The 24,119-nt window shown below is 42.1% G+C and overlaps 1 protein-coding gene across 3 annotated transcripts in view; it reads left to right on the forward strand.

Moving 5' to 3' along the window:
• The window catches only part of dlgap3 (discs, large (Drosophila) homolog-associated protein 3), a 156,771-nt gene extending 135,569 nt beyond the window's left edge, over nucleotides 1-21,202 (forward strand). For all 3 annotated transcript variants that reach the window (XM_085395585.1, XM_085395586.1, XM_085395584.1), the window contains exons 4-13: nucleotides 2,866-3,080; nucleotides 5,821-5,923; nucleotides 6,839-7,055; nucleotides 8,732-9,270; nucleotides 11,026-11,120; nucleotides 12,097-12,316; nucleotides 13,376-13,670; nucleotides 13,759-13,850; nucleotides 14,026-14,172; nucleotides 14,793-21,202. In XM_085395585.1, coding sequence (XP_085251711.1) covers nucleotides 2,866-3,080; nucleotides 5,821-5,923; nucleotides 6,839-7,055; nucleotides 8,732-9,270; nucleotides 11,026-11,120; nucleotides 12,097-12,316; nucleotides 13,376-13,670; nucleotides 13,759-13,850; nucleotides 14,026-14,172; nucleotides 14,793-15,110 — 2,241 coding nt within the window. In that variant the 3' untranslated portion in view covers nucleotides 15,111-21,202. The remainder of the gene's footprint in view (nucleotides 1-2,865; nucleotides 3,081-5,820; nucleotides 5,924-6,838; nucleotides 7,056-8,731; nucleotides 9,271-11,025; nucleotides 11,121-12,096; nucleotides 12,317-13,375; nucleotides 13,671-13,758; nucleotides 13,851-14,025; nucleotides 14,173-14,792) is intronic.
• Nucleotides 21,203-24,119: the final 2,917 nt, after the last annotated feature.

Genomic DNA, 24,119 nt, shown 5'->3' on the forward strand with positions numbered 1-24,119 from the left:
CAAGTGAATCTTCGCAAGTCTACGGTCAGAGGCAAAGGGACATGTGCAAACTTTCCCCCATGGCGTCAATGCCAATCACAATGTGTGGCATCAGAACCTGATGCTCTCCGTTCCCTGAGCCTCTCACCTTCCCCTCAGCCTGTGTGTGATAGATATGAAATGATTAAAAAAGAAAAGAGGGCCGAGGGGGAAAAAAAGCTGAATATGGAGTAAAAGGAATGAAAAGAAGAGCAAAGCGGTGAGGTACAAAGAGTGTTAGAAAAGATGAATGCAGAGGGACCCAGAGACAGTAAAGCAAGCTCAGGGATAGAAAAGAGATAAAAGAGGTGATGGTAGCCAAGGGGCAAAGCAAGAAGAGGAGAGAAAGGGGCGTTTGAGGAAATGAGAGAGATAGTGGACGGCCACGGGGATCACGAGATTAGGCTGAATCATCTTTTAAGTGATGACCTTAAAAACACACACTCAGCTGGATGCCAAACCCCGGGGCCTTGGCTATGTGTGTGTGTGGGTGCAGGTGTTGGTCACATGCTCGTATATGAAGCTGCACCTGACAGCATTTACAAAAAAATGAAAACCAAAATGAAAGGCTGAGAGGTCCTTCGGCCAAAACAGCTGCTGTTAGTGTACGAGTGAACACACACATATATAAACACACATATCCAAGTGAGTGGTCCTCCACAATAGTAGCATGTTACATGCGAGGTTAATAGCTATACTCACGAGCTATGATGCTAATTAAAGCTGCGCTTGTCAACATAAGGGGTCACTCGTGGCGAGAAATACCCCTGTGACCTCATCACCTAATTCTGCATTTCTCATCAGCTCTACTGAGATTTTTCAGATCAGTTCTGGGTTTTGACTGTTACCGAACGCTGGTCCTACGCTGTCTACAGCACTGCGATCAGGAGTCCTGTAATTATATTTTTTATGTGTAAGGCAACATCAAGTTAGTCTTTAGACTTTCCTAACAAAGTAAATACATAATAGTCTATACATATAACGAGTTATTCATTAATTAGTATATTGAAGTATAATACTTGGACCATAAATATAAACTTTACTACATTGTGCTGTCTTTTATGGTCATGAAAATTTCTCCGAAGTGTTGAGCCGTTGTTGTTAGTTTCCTCCATCAACCTGTGCACAGCTCCTGACGGGCGCTAAAGGCTAAACAAAGATCAGCCCATTGTCACCAAAACTCTCTCTGTACTAGATATTTGGATATCCAAATGTCTGATTATCTGGTTATTTATTCACTTTATTTATATAGTGCCAAATCAAAACAGCAGTTGCCTCAAGAGGCTTTATATTGTAAGGTAAAGACGCTACAGTAATACGGAGAAAACAATCAGATGACTCACTGTGATCAAGAAAAAACTTGCTTGCAGAACCAGGCTTAGGCAGAAGCAGCCATTAGTGGCATTAGTGGGAGAGAGGAGGGAGATGGGACAAGAGAGTTACTGTGGAATAATGAATAATTTAATGTAGAGTGGTGTCTAAGCATATAGTGCCATTATTAGCCTCCTGTAGTTCTTTGTTTTAGGTTGTTGATCCAAAGACTGGCCAAATGCTACTTTAGCATTTAGCATTTGCCTCATTTCAGCACAACACACATTTAGAAATTAGCTGAGAAAATACCAGTCAAGACATCTTTCATGCTTTGTGTAATTTGAGACCAATAAAGCAGCTCCAGACTGAATCTCAATGCTAATCAGTTAGCTGAGGTTGTTTGATTAGAATTTTTTTAATGTGTTGTTTTATGTTGTCTTATTTCTTCAAAGTAAACAAAAGGTCATTTTCAAAGCGTTAAAGTAAAAAAAAAAACTCATGTGTTTCATGCTTGACTTCGCTTCCCAACTTTGGAGTAGTTCCACATGATACCCACTCACTGAAGGGTTGCCTGTAATTGCTGAATTTGCAAAACTTCACTGACACTGTGATCTCTTCCTGGGTGCGCTAACGCCTTCGTGTATTTTACATTAGGGCCACTGTGAGAACATGTCAGCGTAATTCTTGGGGTTAATTTCATTGATTCTCTATATTTCTCTTCGTGTTGTCTTTAGTTTCTTGTCTTGACTGCACTGCTGTGTTTGTTGTTTTCCCATCAGAATCATTTGCTCGTCTGTTAAATTGCGTCTTCTGTTTCGTGTTTTTGCCACCACGTTCATGTCTTTCTCCCACTCCGTGTCGCCACTCCTGTCTGCTGCCCTCTCTCTCTTGTCTACCTGTTTTTCTCTGTTTTTATTTATTTGCTCTCCGTCTGTCGGCTTTTGAGCTTACGTTGTTTTTCCTTCTCTGCGTCAGTGTTTTTCCAGCTGTCAGACTTTCTCTCTCTCTGTAAGTCCCTTCATCCTATTCTCTCTTTCTCTTGCATCATTACTCGTGTATGCATACATGTGCATGTGAGCGTGTGTGCACGAGTGCAGTTGACTTTTCGGTTGTGTCTGCCCTCCAACCCAACGCTGTGTGCACGTGGGCCAGAACTGTGCTGCTAAATAAACCTTTTACCATTCGAGGTGTGAAATATTTTTCGATTAATTAAGAAATATATTTCTGTTTTGAGAAGCCTTTGGATCTTGACATCAGATATTGAGAAGAAACTGCAAACAGTGCGGTGAAAAACATCTTCAATATCTCGGTGTTGATTAATTCACATCATGACTAATTCCTTTTCCCTTAACAGTGGGTGTAGAAGAGGAATGCATACTTACTTTTAACGCATTTAACTGTTTGACCTACTAAAACCATGTTGGTCCCACATGGTTGTTACATTTTTACTCACTACCTGTTGCAATTTCAGATCAGTACAAGTTGGTCAGTTATGGTGACCGTGTGCATGTTTGGGTGGATGTGGATGTGCCTCAGGTCCCTTCAGAAGACTGGGGAGGTGGTTATGGTGGTGGCGGAGCAGCTGACAGCGGAGGGGAGATCCCTTGCCGTCGCATGCGGAGTGGCAGCTACATCAAAGCCATGGGCGATGATGACAGCGCCGACTCGGACACGAGTCCCAAAGCCTCGCCCAAGTCCACGCTGATTGCCCAGAGGGAAGCCTTCAGACGATCTATCAGCATGGATCAAAGGTCAGATGGCACAAATTCAGCTTTTATATTCATGCTGAAATACTTGTATTTACCCTCGACTCAACTCTCTGCTTTCAAAAACCGTAAAAAACACGTTTATTTGGTTTAGTTTGGTTGTCTTTCTTTTAAGCAGTGCAAAAGCAGCACAGGATATCAAATAGGAATTGCACAGATGTGACAGAAGTAAACAATAAAATACAGAAACAGACAGCAGTGGGATGACAAAGGGGAAAAAAACAACAACGTGGAACAAAATGCAGAAAAACAAAATAGCAAGTTAGTCCTAGTATGGACGGTTGCTGTTTATGCGAACATTTCCCCACAGGAGGATTTCTGCATTATGTTACTTTACAGCTTTTTTTGGTTTGCATTTAGAATTCATTCCTTTTCCATAACTTTATAAGAGGCTGCAGCTTAAATACACAACATTGTTTGATTGTGCCTTTAAGGCTCACTCTTTAAATGTGGACAACATTATTTTCCACAGTGTGGGTGAAAATACAAAACCATTGGATAATTTCTTCTCATAGCTTCATAATATCTTTTAGACAGTCTAAGTCTCCCTCCTTAGAAAAACCCTGCTCTCCAAAATCTTTATTTTCAGTTTGTAACATGATAAAAATCTGATGTTTACAAACACATTTTGGGATAACTATTAATTTCAGACTTTAAAAAGATCCTTTCAGACTCAGAAAATTCATGTCTGTTTAGTTAAAGTAAATAAAGGAGGTTTGATCCCTGTTCAATTTGTAAGTTTGTTCACGTACAAATAAACCAACAGTCTTTAATTTTATGGTGGTTTCATTTTAATGGAGAGAGACAGAATATCAGCCAAAAATCCAGAAAAAAACACGTTACATAAACTTTATGAACTGAAATGCATGTTATTGAGTCAAATAAATATTTGAAGTCTGTGTGTATGCTTGTGTCGAATAGATTACGATTAATCAATCATTACCGATATGCCTGTTCTCAGCTTGTTATATGTCTAAAACAAACCTCTCCGTAGAATCAATTTCTTAAATTCCAACTTCCCCACCACCATGGGGAAGACCAAGGAGCTGTCAAAGCACATCAGAGACAAGATTTTAGACCTGCTACGGGACCATCCACAATAAGCATGTCAGGATGGTGACAACTGCTGGTGCCATTATTTGGAAATGGAAGAAATATAAAATGACCATCAATCAGATTCTGTCTGAAGCTCCATGTAAGAGCTTGCCTCATGGGGTGAGGATGATCATGAGAAAGGCTGTGGATCAGAACAAAACCACACAGGAGGAGCATGTTAATGGCGTGAAGGCAGCTGAGACCACAGTCACAAGGTGCCCCTGCTCGAGAAGGCAAAGGAACAGGCCCGTCTTAAATTTGCAAGTGAACATGACTCAGAGAAGACTTGGGAGAGAGTGCTGTGGTCAGCTGAAACCAAAATCAAACTCTTTGGCATCATCATCATTTGGCATCTGCTCATTGAGGGGGCAGTAGATTTATTTTTTTTACTTTATTTGGCCTTTATTTATACAGGTATTCCTATTGAGACTCAATGTATGGGGCCATGTACCATGAAATCTTGACAAGAACCTCCTTTCTTCAGCCAGAACACTGACGATAGGTCATGGATGGGTCTTCCAGCATGACAATGACCCAAAACAAAGGAGTGGCTAAAGAAGAAGCACATTAATGCCATGGAGTGGTCTCGCGACTCTTCAGACCTCAGTCGTATAGAAGATCTGCAGAGCTTTGATTTAGAGTTTCTTTAAAGACGAGTGAACCAAAATCCTGAGCTGTGTGCAAACCTGGTGACCAACTACAGCATCTCACTGCTGTGCTGGCCAACAAGCGTTTCTCCACCAAGTACTAAGTCATGTTTTGATTGGTGATCAAATACTTTTTGGTTGATGTTCTGTCTCTCTTCATTCAAATGAAGCAACCATAAAAATGAGAGACTGTTCATTTCTTTGTAAGTGAGCAGACTTACAAATTTAACAGGCGATCAAATCATTGTTTCCGCCCGTGTAAATACTCTGGAGATTATAGATAGAAACTCAGTGACCCAGCAATGCCCTAATAGCAAGCACTTAACAAGTGGGTGAATCAAAGAACACAGAGGAAAATAAACATCAGCTAGGACGAGGCACACTGTGTTCTGTACACATGATTTCACACTCTGTGTGAAACTGAGTGAGTAACCCTTTTAAGACATATATAAAGACGCATTTCAGTAACATTCAAGCACCATTTATTTAGACAAATTAAGATTTTAGACCATAAACTGAATTATTAAACTAAATTATTGCTTGGTGGTAAACATCAGTAAAAAGATAACACCAGCGGATTTCAGTTTATAGGGAAAGAAACTGAAAAAGGATGTTAATGTTCTTGCATTATGCAGTAAATACTTTCACATAGGCAGCCTTGGGAACCTTCTCACATTTAACTGTAGCTCTGCTTGAACATCATAATAGCTGCTGGAATGTCTGGATTTTATTTTTCATATAAAATGAACAAAAATGATGGTTCCCTAATTGGCATGGAAATGCACCGTCACAGCACGGAAAATGACTCCAGCTGGCTCAGTCATGACACATGATGCAGTGAATTGTTATTTGGTGGTTCACCAAATGGTGAGCTGTTTGTGTTGCAAACATTTTTTTTGATAAAAATAGCAACGCGAATGGCGGACGTGTTTACAGCCACAACAAAGCATCAATACTAACATTTATGCTTGTGTTTATTCCAGGCACTCGTGTAAACAGTGTACAGATTCTTACCCTAACAGCAGAACCACACCCAAGACCCACACCCGCTCCCGTAGCTACACCCGCTCTTTGACCAGCACACAGGTAACAAACAGCAGGGTGAGGCTTTGAAGTGTGTAAACCGCTCCTAGAATTGCCTGTTTTTCTACATAGATATGACCTAGGAGATCTGTTTTGAGACCTTCCTGTCCTTCCGGGTGCAAACATGAAATACGTAAGCCAGCGAGGCTGCAGTGCAGAACAAAGCAGGCACAGATGACAATGGATTTGACGTTGATTACATCAGATACGGCATGAAAGGCATAGATGGGATGAAGGTGAATTGCAAGGCATCTTCAGATGTCTTCAACTGCGGGATGGCTGAAACAGTGCATATTTTGTGAGATGTTAATGTTCAGAATGGCATCAGTGGAGGCATTAGCTGATGTGGGCTGGCATTGTGGATGTCACCTGAGCTGCACCGAGCTAACGATAAGCTCGATTTGATCTGGTCATTCGTTTATTGAGGAAAACGATCCAATAGTGCATGTCTGTGAGGGCGTAAAGAGCATAATTTGAAGCTGAAATTAGATGAGGGATTTTCAGTCAATGATATGAAAATGGGATCAATCATGAATGGGACAAAGGTGATTTCTGAGAAGCTTTGCACATTAATGAATGCAGTCCACAATTCAAGACCACCGTTACCCTCCAAAGGAGAGGTCAACCTACAAGGTTAACTCGACTGTAAAGTATGTCACAGCAAAAATCTGACTTACATCAGGAAATTTATCATGAACGAAATTTCCTCAATGACTAGAATCTAAATTAAATTTCTTTAGGACTTGTGTTAAGCTGCAATAACTTTATAGGTTATATTTGTGTAGAAAATGACAAAACTGGGTTCACAAGCTTTCAACAGACAGTTTCTTTGGGGATATAAATTGTGCATCTGACATGTGTAAGACAAGTACTGATGTAGGAACTCTCATCCCCTGCACCTTCCCGCTCATCCTCCAGCTCGGAGAGACGTTAAACCGTCAGTTCGAAGCCGTGTGTGGGACCATGTTCGGGGGGGTGGAGTCTCAAGCTGTCGAAGCCCTGGATCTTCCAGGAGTGTTCCGCACTCGCAGCCACAGCTACGTTCGCGCCATCCAGGCCGGATGTTCCCAGGATGACGACTGTCTCTCCGTCTTCTCCATGTCTGGCCCCCAGGGAAGCATCAAGGGCGGGGCCGGTGAGTGTGCGGTTTGAGTCCACCAGTATGCAAAAGTCTGGGGTGTCTCTGTGGAGCGTTTGGATGCGCGGCTGCCTTTTATGTGGCAGCAGCGCGGCAGGAGACACAGTGGGAGATGAAACTTTATGACAGGCTGTGTGCATTTACGTTGACAAAAGCAAATTCACGCACACACGTGCACACACACTCGTTGCACAGCTGCATCCATTTTTAATATACAGCCTTTTCTTGTCTTCGCTATTCTTTCAACCTCTAATGAGCTGTTTTTTACCCCTCTCCTCTGTGTTTGTGCCTACATATGCATGCTATAGGCTCAGCTGTGTGTGTGTGTGTGTGTGTGTGTGTGTGTGTGTGTGTGTGTGTGTGTGTGTGTGTGTGTGTGTGTGTGTGTGTATTACATTTGTGCATGCTCTTTGTTCTCTGCCATCTCTGCCTTGCCTTTGTATCTCATCTCTCTCCGATCACCCTCCCCTGTCTGATTGCAGGTTTCACAGGCTCAGAAATAGGTACAGGAACCCATGTGATTATGATGATAGCTCAGTGTCTCCAGCTTTTTGTCTCTGTCTTTTGGTTTCACTCTTGATGATGTTTGCTTTGACAAGTCTTCCCAATAATGCTTAAGCCTAATATTGGGCTGTTTTTATTTGCCACAAAATCCATCCAGTGTTTCCTAAAGCCTCTGTGAAGTGTTATCCACTTTCAGCACAGACCCCTCCCTGGTACACCAAGTCACACAGCAACACTGCGTATGCACACAGGGTGGGTTACAGCTTTGGAGTGAGCATCTCTGCACTCTGAAAATAAACTCTGTTCAAATATATATTTAAAGAAACTGTGAGTGATGTCTTTCTTAAATATTGCTCTCAGGAAAATGCTCTGTCTTCTTAACTCATTCACTGCAATTGACGTCTATAGACGTCAATTGAAAAACTTACGTTGACTGCCATTTACGTCTATAGACGTCAATTACGTTTTTCAATGGGAGGGGCTAGAATACAACCTCGGGCAGCTTGTCAGTGAACATCAGACTGCTTGAAATGTATTTTTCACAAAAAGCTCGTTTTCTCCCTTTTTGTGGTCAAAACAGGCATTTTTGGTGGAACCCACCTCTCTTCTACAGCTGATTACTAAAGAATGGAAAATGGTAGAAACAAGCTTTTTTTTTGGATGAAAGAAGAGAGTCTGTTCTTCATTTTGGTAGGTTCAGCGTTTATATGATCATAACACACAGTTTTCTGTGGCTCTTCAAAAATGAGTAAAAATGGCAGTGAATGAGTTAAGAGTTAAATTAGCTGCGGGGAAGAGGTTTTTGCTTCGCTATCATGTCTGTCTTTTCCAGCGCATCCCTCCCTGCCACTCACTGAAATTTATACTAAAAGCTGTTTTTTAATGAAAAGAAGTTGGACTTTTGTGTGTTTCCTCTTCCATCTTACACTGGCTGTAATTCTTAATGGCTTTATCGTTGTTCTCTCCTCCTTTCCATGTTTGTTTGCCTCTTTATGTCAACCGCTTTCCTATTTTTTTCACTCCTTAACTTTCCTGTCACATTCTCCTTCCAGTCTGTCCCTTTTGTAAGTATCCACCTCCCCTGCTCCCTGTTGATATATTACCCATTTTGCTTTTAACAGCCCACTGTGCCTTTGTCTTCCTTTTCCCCTGCTCTTCTGACACTTCAGTCTTTCCTTATCGTAAAGGTGCTCCTCCTCCACTCCCACCCCGCATGTCAAAGTCTTCACTTTCGGTGCGAGCCCAGAGCAGCACAGAGTCCACCCAGGATGCCTACTTCCAGAGCAGCGGGCAGTTGGTCTCAAGCTCCGGTCCCGGACGCCCCAAGCAGCACAGCAACTCCGTGGACCTGGGTAACTCTGACGGGCCATCGGGCCGCACCTCCAGAGGAGGCTACTACACTGGCAGCGGACCCGGGCGTTCCCGACAGCACAGCAACTCCGCAGAGAGCCTGGACGGGGTTCGGGGCTCAAGAGAGCTGGTGCCCTATGGAGGGGGTCCTGGAGTCGGGGTGAGAGCCAAACACAGCAGCTCAGCTGACAGCCTTCTGGAGGGTCCGCCAAGGCCAGCAAGAGAGAGGGATGGCAGAGTGGGAGGCAGTCTGGGGAAATCAGCCTCTCTGCCTCAGAACAGCATCATGCTGAGTAAAGCTGGAGGGCAGGACGAAGGGCGTGCTGTCAGAAAGTGGAGGCCATCCATAGCTGTGCAGGTGAGAGGAAAACAAAAAAATATGCCTTTTATTTTCATTTATTTAGATTAGGCTCTCTAAAAGATGATAGAAAATAATCAAAGGAGCTTGCAAAGAAAGCGTCTGGACTTCTTTAAGTTGCTTGAAGACGTTTCACCTCTCATCCGAGAAGCTTCTTCAGTTCTAAGGTCAAATGGTGGAGAGTCCCAGATATAAACCTAGTGGGAGTGACCCCCCACAGAGGGACAAAAGGACCCCCTGATGATCCTCTAATCGCCTGAGCCAAGGTGGGAAACTGGGCGTGGGTCCCAATCAGCCAGAGTTTCGGGTGTGTTCATTGTGAAACCTGGCTCCACCTTATCATGCGAATTCCTGAGGTCAGATGGCCCAGGATGTGAGTGGGCGTTAAGGCGTCTGGGAAGGGATCTCAAAACTTGATTATAGATGGCAGAGAGTTGGTGTCGTAAACCCCCGCCTCTGTTCAAAGATGGTCGCTCACAGTGGACATAGATGGATTCTTTGCAAGCTCCTTTGACTACGATGACCTGGATGACTGAGAACCTTCACAGACATATAGAAAATAATGAAAACTGCAAGTCTTCAAATTGCTTGTTTTGGTTAAACTGTATCCTTTGTCCACAAATCCAAACTTGATTTGCAGTGATACGAACTTCAGAAAGCACCAAATCCTCACGTGTACCGAGCCCGAACAAGCAGATGCTTGGAATCTCTGATGAAGGCGCAGTAGTTTGCACAGTTAAAGGCTGTGAACTAATCACTGCACTCCAGCCCCCTCAGTTCTTCCCGAGGATGTTTGGTTTTTTGGCTTGGTGAATAACTTTACAGGCAAGCTTTACAGATGCTAATTTTCAACTCAGCTAAGCCAAGAGAAAAATGGTTTCAGCACCAATCGAAATACAGTCCATTTACACAAAGAACATGCATAATCCCTCAGCGTTAGTAGCTGCAAACCATTTTCTGCTCCATGTGAAGACTTTGTCGAGTTTTCCTGCGATCTAGGTGCAAAGCTTAGCTATTCAAAAGGCTATAGATCCATAATTAGCATACAAGCTTGGGAGTGGCATCAATATTCTGCTATAGAGCTATACTTTTATTAAATAGGGACATTCATCTCTGACATGTCTTCAGAGATGGTTAGTTATTTTTTAAGTCCCCTCTAAATGAATGAACAGAGCCTTAACACTAGTTGTCATACAGTAGTCACATGGACATAAAAATGGCCTGAAAAGAATCACCAGTCAAACCTAATTAACCTCAAAAGTCAAATAGCTTAAGTACTATTTCTACTACACAGTAGTATCCCATTATTATGATGTCATTACTAGCTCAATCCAGGATTGTAACACGATCGGTGTGTCTGGTCATCCTGTCAGAGCTCTCAATAAATGCTCTTATAAACTCTCAGGCATGGAATTGTGTCCTCCTGAGAATCAGCCTATCTACCCTACTAAGTCATGATGTACTAAATAAAGGACATCCTGGACTTTCCATTGATATCTCATGTGTTTGGGTTGCCTCTTTTAACACCAAAGAGGAAGGAAATCACAAATAAAGTTCAATGGGAAGATTCTTTTTTCTTGGTTCTTAGGAGGATATGAATGCAGATGAAACGGTTTTGAACCTCTGCTGTTCACATGCATCCATGCAACACAATGACTGCATTATATAGTCCCTGTATGTTCAGCAGGGCAGGTGAGGTTTCCGATTTCATTCTCTCCACTCTGACTGTGGTGCTCGTGTTCTCCTCTGCTGCAGGTGGATAGCTCAGAGACCCTTTCAGATTCCGACACGGAGGGCAAAGCTCTGACCGAGGTCCACTCTGTAGGAGTCCAAGTGGAAGACGACAAAAGGTACCAGGAAAGTAAAAATCAAAGAAAAACTACTCATCTTTGAAATCCAGTCTAAACATGAGCTGTTTATTTTGCCTGACATTTAAGCTGCTTTCATTATAAAAAGAAACAAACTTGCAAAATAAGACGTGTTTGTTTATCTCGCTAATTTATCTTTGCTCCAAAATATGTAGCTTCATCAAGAACTTTTGGTCTTTGCACAGTAATTTATGTGAATAATTTTCATTTACAATTTGAAAAAAAAGCCTTCATCTCCTGAGCGCCCAACAGAGCAGCCACCTATGGTTGATTTCTAGGCTAGATCCTATTATTTCATTTAACATTTCATCAGAGATCACAGCTTGAACTCGGCAACACTTTCTTCCAAGAATGTCTTGTTTTTCAGCCATTAGTGAGTGTAACCATGACTACTGCAAATCATACACTCTACATGACTTTCGCACGTGACTCAACCCATCTCCTAATTATATCCAGCTTTGCCTGCAGGTCAGATTTGCACGCATGCATGCAAACACTCGTAGCATCGCATACTTCCAAACCCCCGAGCGGTTTGTGATCATGCATCCCTTAACAACGTCCCCCCCGTCCCCCCACGCCCGTCACACCTGCTCGTCGAGCACGACAGCGTGACATCTCAGAAAACAGCAGACTGATAACGGAAATCTGAGTCACCCCTCATCAGACAGGAAAGAAGGGTGAGGAGGAGGTGGGGTATAAACTTGTAATAGAGTTAACGATCATCGCCCAGTCCACCGACGTGACATTTTGCCCACACTGGTGCGTCATATGCCAGAGGATTTAGCAGGTCTTATCATAACCAAGTGAGTAGTAGTGAGTGCAGTGACATGGCAGCCTTACTCAAAGAAGAACGTGCAGTTAACAGAAGCCAAAATAATAGCACAATAAGAAAGCATTTGCATATAGTTCTCTGTGTGACTCGATTTCTCTGGGACTGCATTGACTCCCTGTCCTGCAGGAGAGCTCGTTTCAAGCGCTCCAACAGCGTGACGGCGAGCGTGCAGGCCGACCTGGACCCCGAGGGCTTCCCGGGATTGAGCATCGCTGTGCCGATGCAGGACAAAAGTCTCCAGTTTGGCTGCTCCTTCCAAAGGCACTCGTCTGAGCCCGAGTCCGCCAGCCAGTATACAGAGTGCCATCGCACCGTCCACACACAGGGACAGTGGGCCTACAAAGAGGTAGCAGTGAGCAATTCTCCTGTAGGATCACAGGCAGCTGTTGAAGTTTTACAGAAACAATCAAATACAAAAACGTTTTAGCTTCATTGATCTCTGAAGGAAAACTTTTGCCACTTTCACTTTAATGCTCCTCTGGGCTTCATTTAGACATAGTCCTTATATGTGCATGATTATTTTGATAGTGGCAACACTGACAGCAGGTTGTGGGGACACCCAACATGTTTGCATGTCCTCGGGTTAATGGATAGAAATTCATGGTGTAATCGGTGTTTAATTAACTTGCAATCTTACAATAAAAGACATTTTCTTCCTTATACAACATCTGAAAATCAACATTTTTTCTGAATATTTTGCAATCTGAACTACTCGTTTGCTGGGAGACCTGACCGATCAGCCTTGGGGCTGAGAGTAATATAGACAGAAACAGCTGAAGACACCTGGAGGCAGGTTTTCTCTAGTCTTGTTAGATTTTATCTTGTCAAGGCTGAAATGTAATTTGCTCAAATACTGTATTTAGGTACAGCACTGAGGTATCAGTACTGCACTTTCATCATTTTTCCCCCTGTATAACACTTTATAGTTCCACTCATTTCTGAGGAAAGAGTTTGACAGCTTTAATTACTATGATTTATACATACAAAACATTAACATTAGTATATTAACATTAGCTGTCAGGTAACTTTCTTGGTTATTAGCTTGGCTAATGTTGCTGGAAGAGTACCCTGGGTCTTCTAGATTGCACTTGTCAGCTTCCCTGCCTTTAGGAGGATATCTTTTTCTCACTGGTACTGTCTGTAAAGTAAAAGCTTTAAATAGCAATGGAAGTGAAGCTGGCCGTGAGTGTGTCCTTGTGTATTTGCATGGCAGAAGGATTTGCTTAAAAACTAATTATTCAGTAGTGCTATTCATGATTAAATATAAAAATATCATTGGGTATATTTAAACTGGATCAAAAGTGGAGTCCACACTGCACATTTGTGGCATTAATACTAGTATAAATAGTGGCTGAGGTTCAGCAGTGGTTCGAAAACAGGCTTTTTTGTTCTTATGTTATCCCAGGACTTTATCCAGACTGGCTACACCACTGAGGCCTGTCAAGCTGACACACGGCCCCACCAGCAACCGCACCTGCCTCCACGTTCCCACTCTCCTCTCCCCATTACCTCTGAGCGAGCTTGGGCGGGGACACCGTCCCTAGAGGGTCCCCGGAGCCTGCCCGACTCGGGCCGAGCCTCTCCCTGCATGAGAGATGGAGAGTTCTTCTTACGCCTCCTGCAGACAGAGGTGGAGAGGATGGAGGGCTGGTGCCAGAACATGGAGAGAGAAGCAGAGGAGAACGAACTTCCGGAGGAGAGTGAGTGAGAGAGGACGACTCGAGATGAAGATTAACAATGAATAATTCTTGGGTTTCTCAAACTACGTGTGTGCTCTTTCCCACCTAGTTCTTGAACTGATTCGAAACGCAGTTGGCAGTGCCCAGATGCTCATGTCTCAGAAAGTCCAGCAGTTCTTCCGCCTCTGCCAACAGAGTGTGGTGAGTATGTGTGATTGCATGCGAAATCATGACATTACATATGGCGCATGATTTTTGCCGTGATTCGCTAAAGGGCTAGATTTGCTCGGCTGCAAACACTTCACCGGTGAAATTAGTCTGTAAATCCCCATGTAATGCTTTACTTGTTAAGTCCTGTCTCCCCCCGCACACCCAGGACCCATCAGCCTACCCTCAGCCCACGTCTCAGGACCTGGCTGCCTTCTGGGACCTGCTCCAGCTCAATATAGAGGACGTCAGGGTCAAGTTTCAGGATCTCCAGAGGCTCAAGGACTCTGGTTGGAGGCTCCCGCCTGAAAAGAAGGTGAGAGACCCGGGGGTCCAAACCACCCTGGTTTCCCTTCAGCACTCCCCCAGAGCTAAGATGGCAGTGTGCAGGCGAGTAGCGCAGATGGTTGTGCCCTCCAAGCCTTTGCAGGCTGTGAAAATACAGAACAGCAAGAGGAACTGAGCTGAGCTGAGCTGCCCACAAGACTGTGAAATCCAAAATGTGCTAGACGTCTTTTGCATTTAATGCAGCGTATTACATTATTTTCTATATAGGTTTGGCTACTCACTGATCAACATTATTCAGTCAACAACAAACTAACAATTGTTTCTCTTTTCTTCTTTTTCTTTGTGCATTACCTCTGTTTACCTTCTCCCATTTCATTGCCTTTTACTTCACCCAATGCCAACGCATGCTGAGATGTTTTTTTGCTGATTTTATGTGCTTTGTCGTTATGTTTCGGTCCGTGATTCTTCCTCACTTGAATTTTTGCCCTTTATGTTGGATTTTCTTACCTTTTTGTTGGGTTTTCATCCTCCCTCTATCTCCTCTTGTTTTTGCATGGGATTCCTTCTACACAACCATACAAAACCATATTTTTTCCCCCCTCTCGGTTAATCCACTGCCTGTTCACCTGATCACCACGACTGGGCTAGGAGGACAAGAAGCTTCCTCCACCCTTACCAAAGAAGCCAGCAGGTGGGGTGAGTGGCAGCCTCCGGGCTGATAGCGTTGGGGATGGGGTTGCTGGAGGTGGAGGAGGAGGTGGGTCAGGGGGCCTGGTGGTGCCTCGCGTCGGTGGGCACACCCTGCCCATCAGGGAGAAGTCAATGGACCTCGGGGACCGTCAGAGGACAGAAGCGAGGAGGCGGCTGCTGCAGACCCGGCGCACTGCCTCCTTCAGGCAGAATTCGGCAACAGAGAGCGCCGAAAGTATCGAGATCTACATCCCCGAAGCCCAGACTCGACTCTGAACACCGAGCTGAGGTGTTTCCCTCCCACCTTCTCACCCACCCTCACCCCCTGCAAAGCTGGCCAATCTCAGTCTGTCTCCGAGCCCAGTTTTGGATCCGCACGCTGTTAATGCGCTACTCCCCTCTAGCATTTCCATCGAAATCAGTTATCATACTCATTAAACAAGCAATGACAGCCATCGTAGTGTCTTGAAATTTGGATATTTTACAGACACAGAGGCCTAAACGTGGAATGGTAGCTAGCTAGCAGACATTTTTAAGTCTTTTTTTTTGTTTTGTTTTTGATTAATATTATGGCTGAAGACAAACAGCAGTCCACTTTTATAACCAACCGAGGTTCACGCAGTAGTATCATGCCTGTGCGTGTTTACCGAGCACATCTCCATCACTGAAAAATCAAGGGCTTAACAGATACAAGAACTCATACAGAATCTCCCTGTATGGATGCCGTGTGCAGTAAAACCTCATCCTTCTTTGTGAGGTTTCTTAATCACATACAAGATGTGTCCATTCGCTTGACTGATGCTACCGGTGTGGATGAACAAACATGGATGAATTGAGCATCGGTTCTAATGCCCTTAAAGTCAGATGGCTGGCAAACCCCAAAGAACATCCCTCCCAGTCGTTGTCAGCCAACTACAGCTTGCACCTTTCACCCAGGTGCCATCTGTCCCCGGCAGCACTCAGTCAGAGAGTATGAAATCACTTTAAGTTTCTCTCTTTCGTTCCTCAAATCCCGTGTTTTCGTTTGACTACCCTCAGCATTCAGCAGTCAGGCTGTTTGAACGGGCAAGTGCTATTTGTACATAGAGTGCACAGTCATGTTTGCCAGAAGGAGCTTTTGCAGTGTAGCATCACAGCCTTGATGGCTAGAGAGCACTGCAGACATAAAATAAATAAAAAACTAGGGGAGAGAAGCTGTTTGCTTCTTATGTAGTCCTTCTGAAGTTTCAAGCGTTCAGGGGTGGGGTTTCTGTGAGCTTTTAGAGGAGAATATATTTTCCAAGGCTATACAGGACTCTGCTGAGAAAGCCCCCTTTTTCACTGTGAGACTATAGCACCACCAAGTGGTTAAATGAGGACCCAAACTAATAACAATGGTCTGTAGGAAGTTCTCGCCACTTCAGTCAGGAATTAACAGACACCCCAATGAAACAGCCATGACGGAAGATGGGGGGGTTTTGGGTGGGGTGGGGCTCTTTTTGTTGTTGTTTTTCGTGCTTTTTTTGCACTTAATCAGTGCTTTCCCTGGCGCGCAGTGCATTTTCTCTTCTCTTAGAAATTGTTTCAGTGGATTTCCCCCTACTGCTTAATTAAGAGGGCAGCAGATCGCAAAATAAAAGAACCGTCAAAGTCTTCAGCAGAATCTGCTTGCCTAACTCGAAGTGCCGTCCTCTCAATCACACAGAGCCCTGATTACAAAGAAGGGATGATTTCTCTGAAGGGAAGTAAACAAAAAAAGAGTGGTATTCAGTGAACAGCAGTGCCCTACGAAACCTCCCCAAAGAGACATCAAACACAGGAAACCGCCGAGCTGCCAGACAGAGTCTGGCAACTGTGGTGAAATTAGCTAATACTTGATTGAGTGGACGTGTGCGTGCTTTGTTTCTCGTTATTGACTTCCTGAAATTCTCTTCTCTGTGGTCTCCGCTCTGAAAAGTGTAGCACGATTTGAAGAGTTTTTGAAGGGGGCCTCATTTGCAAATCTACTTCATAACAGATATTTCTGACACAAGTGTTTTGTATGGATGTTGCACAGAAAAATGGCATGTGTGTGTGAATGCACTGGAATTAATGCTTACACAGGGCTGCGAGTCACAAGGGACATGTGACGAAGCCCGGCGAATACTAAAAAGTCCAAATCTGCCATTTTGACGATAGAAAAAAAAACAAACCCACACACACTTAAATTTGAAAAATCTTTTAGCATGACCTGTTTTTTCTTTTTTTCTAATATTTGGATGGAATGTGTTGGAAAAATGGGATATTTTATTGGGAGATGTATATTTTATAATATAATCCACATTTCTAGATTAGTAGAGATTATTGAGTACAGTATATGTACGAATTTTAAAAAAAGCATATATCAAATGTGAAATTCTACAGTATTATTATGATAGATTATAGCATTGTGTGATACTACAGTTGTGTGGCATATCCAGACTCAGTACATGTGAAAAAGAATCTCAAATGAATATTATTATCTTCAGTGTGTGAGTCAGGTTCACAGGGTATAACTGGCAAGAGTGTTAATTGCCAAGTGTGAGCCTCCTTAGGCCTACTGTATATCTTCTTCTGTGGTTCTAATGACATATACTGCTGTATCCCCTTCCTGTATTTCCTCTTTAGAGCCAACTACATGTGCCTAACCAGCTATATGTGGAGGTTTCCTTTGAACACAGTTTACAGTATATAAAGAAATGTAAATAGAAAAGTATAAAATATACAGAGAATATTGTTAAAGAAACTCTTTTTACTGTACTGACACACATCATCTTTGATCTCCCCCACTTTCACTTGCAATACCCACACAAGACTGGCAAATTCTATTGATGTTAATACTGCATGCTTTATTACAGCTCCCTTTAGCAGAATCTAATGGGATTTGTTTTTTTGACCGATAAAAGGAAAGCACTTTTTGTAGCCTTTTTTTGTGATTTCAAACAAAAACAAATTGGTAGGATTTTACACTGTCTTTGTACAACGATCACATCCTCGGAGGACACTGATGTCGATGTCCTTGAAAACCGCAATCGATGTTTCGGTTCGACTCCGAGGCGATGCGCTTAACAGCCTCCATGTGAAACGGCCGATTTTATGTTTAATTCATTTGAAGGCGTGCGGTTCAGAGAGCGGCCTTTTTATCCCCATGATCCTCTCTCCCTGAAACTTGACAACATTTCAGCTGCGTTTTTGACCCAGCCCTCATGAAACAAAGCACAAAGACCTGCTTTATTACTGTAACTCCACTGTGAAGGACTCTTGACTCCACCCTCGCAATCCTCAAAGCTACATTCAGAGGGATGGCAAGGTCTTTCCATTATGAGTTGGCCTCGAGGGGCTCCAGGAATCTTTAAAGGCTTTGTTGGATATTTATCCACAGTAGCAACAACTACTCCTACTACTTTGTCTTCAGTTCTCGCTGACATTCTCCTCTATTGTTTATCATAATTTGAGGTGTTAGCCAGCCACCTTGCCTTGTGATAACAGGTCCACTGAAAACACACTTCTGGTGGTTGTGATTTCCACGGTTTGCGTTCTTTACTGTATCTATTCGTTGTTCGATATCTGCACAGTACACTGGAGTTGTACAAACATGACCTGACCACTCACCGACACAACAGACAGACTGCTATATGAACCTTTTCACCTCTTTCTGTAAGTGCAAAAACCCCACGTGGACAGCCAGATGGATAAGCCAACTCTCAGTACCTCAGTTTCTAGCAGCAGTGTCTCCAATCCCCAACCCAGGCCTCTGTCCTCAGGGGATTCTCAACCAACAGACCCTGAACATACAGCGTCAGACCAGCCCTGCAGGAATGTTGTTAATATTCTCTGAAAGTGTGGAAATCACACGTCATTTGAGCCCAGATTCTCTTTCAGCCATTCTCCGAGACTGGAAAGCGCAGCGCGGTAACGTGCAGGTGCTGGCGATGGAGGCGATCGTAGCCGATGTGCTACGTGTGTGCATTTGCTGTGTGCTGTGCATCTGCAACAGACTGAAGGTGTAGGGGTGTAGTAGCAGCAGATTTGAGTTTTAATTTTACATTTCTGTGAGACAGAGCTGCTCTGGAGGAAAAAGCTAAGTCACTGAATTAACCCTCATTACGAGAAGCAGAGGGGGCAATTTTCTAAAAACATTTCGTTTGTGTCATTATTCTCAGCAATATTTAAAGGTGATCAAATGTGTGAAAAAAAACTTTTTCAGACAATTATCAGCATTTGAATACTTTTAACCAACAGCAATAGGAAATATTTGCTTAGCATTAGCAGTGCTAGGATACAGGAGAGCGAATTGGAAACCATTGGAAAATAAGATCAGTGTGGAGAGATATGGAGGCTGTAACATTATTCAAACTCATACATCAAACTTAGCTTATTTAAAGAGGTGGGGGTTAATATATGTTTCCATGTTTTGGTCCTATATAAACTGTTACAGTGGTAAAAGGCTATACAAAACAAAAACTGAAATAAGCACTGGTTTCTGATGGTTTTTCTGTTCTTGGCTCCGTAGGATATAGAAGACATCAGGTATCAATATGGCCATCTCAGGTGCACAGCTCATGGCTGTGAGCACAGAAGCCCCACCCACCTTCAGTTCAACCCTTCTGTTTGCGAGAAAAGGCCAGTCAGAGGAAAGTTGGTTTATAGGAATTTGAAGCTGAAACAAATGAGCAGACAGGTTGTATCAAGACCCAATATATCATCAAAAGATCAAAGCTCTACTAGTAGAACTAAAATAAACACATTTATTACATACAGAATTGTTTTTCAAATGTATATGTGGATCCAGCCTACTGAGACTGCTAGCAGTTACATATAAGCGTGCTGGATTGCATCAATTCTTCTCACGTACTCGTGTTTAGCTGGAAATTTAAGTTCAGACTAAGGAATTAACAGAGGTGATTACAGTCTTAATACACTGAGTAACTATTCCTGAAAAGCTGAGTCCATATCTAATAAAAAAAAATGTTTGCACGCTTCCTTAAATGTTCTATGTTGCTTCCTTTCTGCCTCCAGAGCAGCTCAGCGCCAAGCAGATGTTTAACTGAAACTCCAATGTGCCTTTAGCACTGAGGTGTACTTCTGTATGTGTGCGTATTAGCACTGTAATGTCGCTTTACAGTAGACACGGTTAGCCATGCAGATCAGAGAAAACTGAGCAATTACTGTGTAATTAACAAAAATGATACCCTGCCACCGTCGTGTTTACAACAATGTAAATACCTGTTACCAACAGACGTTGCTCTTCTCAATATTGCACATATTGTTATTACGTCATGATTATTAGTATGATTGCTGTCATTAAAATGGTTAATAATTGCCATCCCTTCCATTATTACAAACGGTGTTGTTAGTCACAGCCATGGGGTAAACATTGTTCTATATTCAAGGATGAGTCTTGTGTACAATAACAAAACAAAAAGAAAAGGTTTAATATCTAACGAGAAAGTAAATAAATCGCTGCTACTAAGGAGATGGAGTAGAGGAAGAGGAAACTGAAAATAACTCTGGGAAGATATTTTTCTCTGGGATCACGGATGGACACTCCCATGCGGGGTGAGATCACTGAGAGAAAAGTAAGCACTGAACAGGTGGAGCGAATAGAAGACCCAGACCTAAGACCTTCTTTCTCCGTGTGCTTTTACTTCACTCTGAACTCTTAGTGCTGCCACAACAGAGACGAAACACAGACTTCAAACTGATAAGACGCTCCACTCTCTGTGTTCTACTCTATAATGTAGCAAAAAACACAATAGCCCCCTCTTCTCCTTCTCTTTCATGTCTCACCACGATTTCTAAATCAGACGGGTTTGACACATTAAGCTTTTCTGTCTTTAAGCTCAGCTTTATTGTTGTGCTTACTTGTTTTATACACGTTCGATTCAGTGCCAAGACAGTATATTGTACAGTTAAATCATTAAATGCTTTTGTTTTGCTTTATTTGGGGGTTTTGGGTTTTTTTTTTCATCCTATAAAGAAAAAGAATTGACCGGAGCATATAGCAATAGAGATGCCATAAAATATGAATTGCCACCAGTGAGTACACAACGTGCATGAACACAGCGATCCGAAGACGTGCTGGACGGCGGTGGAGGACGATGCCCGGTGTACATCCTGATTCTGTTTCTTGTGTTGTGCTTCTCATTTTGTACATACAAATTGATTTTCTGGATTTCATAATGACTCATGGGTCTGGATGTGTCGAAAGGAGCACGCCTGACAGCGCTGAAAGCCCAGAGAGATGGCACACTGTGACGTGGTTTACCCCAACACAGAATGTAACACTGTCAACGTTGTCGAAACATTTTCTAATGGCTAATATTATTACTATTAATATGATTATTATAAAGCTATTTTAGCGAGGTAAATGAGTGGGTGCTGCGTCTTCTTTGTGTGTGTTGATTTTTCTGATTAATGACCAAATAAGTAGGTGAGAATATATAAAGTGCATGTCACCCTAATCATATTTCATCGGCCTCGGCCTCACCTGCTTCAAGCCAGCAATGAAAGACAGGAAACAGTCTTCTGACTTAAATGGATCTGCTAGGATTACAGGATAAGATTGATGCAACTCATCCAAAAAATCGAAATGTGAAAATGACATTGTGCCTTACGGGCAATTATGACATGGTCTTGACCTTCGCAGTTGCCATGCAACCAGGGGCGGATCTAGAGAAATTTTCTTATGGTGGCAAAGAAATCAAATGGGGTGGCAAAATCAAAGCCTTTTTTTTTTTCAAACACATGTGCAGGTGGTTACATATGGTTAAAATAATTCAAATGCAGTAAGTATACACGTTTTTCATATAAATATAGTCTATAACTTAATTATTGTCTGTAGCCCACATAATTACACACTTTAGTTACATAAAACATGTGAGTTTTGATCTTATGTACTGTATAGCCTGTATAATAAATAAATATGTAGCCCAATAACTATAAAACCCAGAAAGCTACACAACATGGGGCGGTTCATTTACAAACACAAGTCTAACTTAAGTTTCACACTGTTTTTTGTTAGAAAACAATCACATTGTTACAGCTTAAATTACACAAAATGTCAGAAATCTGCACTGTTATGAACAAAAATTTAAATCTAATTTTTCACGATTTGTTGGATGAACCCTCTGAGGTCTGAAATACAACCGGCCATTTTTGACTCCTTTTGAGTTTACGTTTGTATTTCACCCTCAAATTGTTTCATTTTATTTTTTCCCCTTGCCTCGTTTGGTATCTTTCTTTTCAGCTCAACTGAATTTAACTGTTTTTTTCACTGACATACTGCATTAGTATTACTGATCTGAAATCACACAAAGAACTTAAAATCCTAGTAGTATTTCTTTACTGTAAAAAAACCACAGACATGTGGAGTAAATTTTTATAACTTGAAATGCAAATATAAATTGTACATTTTGTAAACATAAACAACAATTTATCTAAAAATGCAGCCAATAGACCTTTTTTTATTTTGTACAACCATTTAAAAATATTAACTAAAAAACTAAAATGAGAGAACAATCAGGTGTTGCAATAAGATGCCCCACAAATGTTGTGTGCCAGTAAAAACAGGAGAACAGCACAGGGATAAACCTGCAGGCCTGACAACAGGAGGTGTATCACTCCGCTGGTTTTCTACTTAGTGACAGTGTTTACCTTGCAAATGTGCCTCTGTGACATTAATTAGTGCCCTCACTGACACACAAAACAAAACGACTACACAACAGAACAACTACACAAGACAACACAACACACTTATACACTCCACACTAAACGTCACAAATCTCCCACATCTAAAAACTCTCTCGTTCTCTCTGTCTTGCTCTGTCTCGCTGCGTGGCTGCAGCCTGTTTCTATGTCAGCTTACATCAGTCATGTGATTTGGAGGTGCAGCGTGTCCGTGGACCACAGAGGGTTAATAACACTCACCTTCCTTCCATTTCCAGACTGTAACATCCAACCACCCATGGTGTTGTTCAAAATGTGCTCTGGCACAATCATAAACATCACTTATGATGAAAAAAGCCGGTCCTGCTATGGGCTGAACCATTTGTTAATGATGGAGGGGGGAAACACTATGCAATATATTCAGTTTTAGCATTTATATTAACTGTTGATTGTAACTACGCTCAAACTGTTAATGCTATCTTATTTTAATAAACAAAACTGTCATATGGAAAACTGGGGTGGCACTTGGGGTGGCAAGGGATCATCTTAGGGTGGCACTTTCCACCCCATGCCACCCTTCTAGATCCGCCACTGCATGCAACCAGTGGAGACTCCAAGTCACAGGCTGGTTTTGACATAAATAGTCTTTGACTCTTGGGTTATTCTGAAAGTCAGATGTCAGGAAGAGATCTGAATTTTTTTACTGAATAAATTTGTGCAGTTTGTGACTATTGTAAGCAGGGAACCAACCAACAAAACATGGGTGGGGGTGTCTAACTTCTGAAAATGTGTGTCTTATATGGGAAAACTCCCAAAGAACTTTAGCAACAACTTTTAAAAGAATCTAACATGAATACAAATGTGATAACAGGAGAATTAACCACCTAGGACCTGGCGTCCACATATGTGGACATCACATTTTGGGTTATTTAGACCAAAATACTCAATTTTGCTCTACAAGGGCCTGATATCCACTTACGAGGACAATATACTGCTACTGTTCTACAAATATCCTCATATGTGGCTCTCGTTTTCTTAGAAACAAAAATCAGGTAAAAAAAAAAAAATCTGGTCATTCTTTGTTTTTACATTCATTGGGTCCCAATATGCCCAAATATCAAAGAGAAATCAAAAATGCATGACGTGGAAGAGTTCGGGTCTTAGGAGGATAAATTGCCACTAATATATTTATATTTATATATACTGTATGTAAAAGACAAACGAAGCCGAGTAGCTCTTGGATTTGATGCCCATCTTCGAAGCAACCACTGCAAGAGGAAGTTTACAAGTTCATTACCAGTGTTGGTCAAGTTACTTGAAAATAGTAATTAATTATTAGTTAGAAGTAATTACTGATTAATTATCCAAGAAAGTAATCTAGTTACTTTACTGATTACTTATTTTCAGAAGTAATTAGTTACTTTATTACTTAGTTACATGATAGACAACCTGAATACGTAATAAACAATAGACCTTTCAGCCCAATTCTATTTTTTCCTGCATATTTGCAACTGCAACTTTATTCATCAAGCAAAAATTAAATTATATGCAACATTCTCTGACTTGAAGAAATTTGTTTAGCATTTAAACCTATTATCTGTATATTCCAGCATATAAAAT

The sequence above is a fragment of the Rhamphochromis longiceps genome, linkage group LG22 (genome assembly GCF_057381845.1).
Source record: "Rhamphochromis longiceps isolate RC_006_pf linkage group LG22, R_longiceps_female_GT1.1, whole genome shotgun sequence".
NCBI lineage: Eukaryota > Metazoa > Chordata > Actinopteri > Cichliformes > Cichlidae > Rhamphochromis > Rhamphochromis longiceps.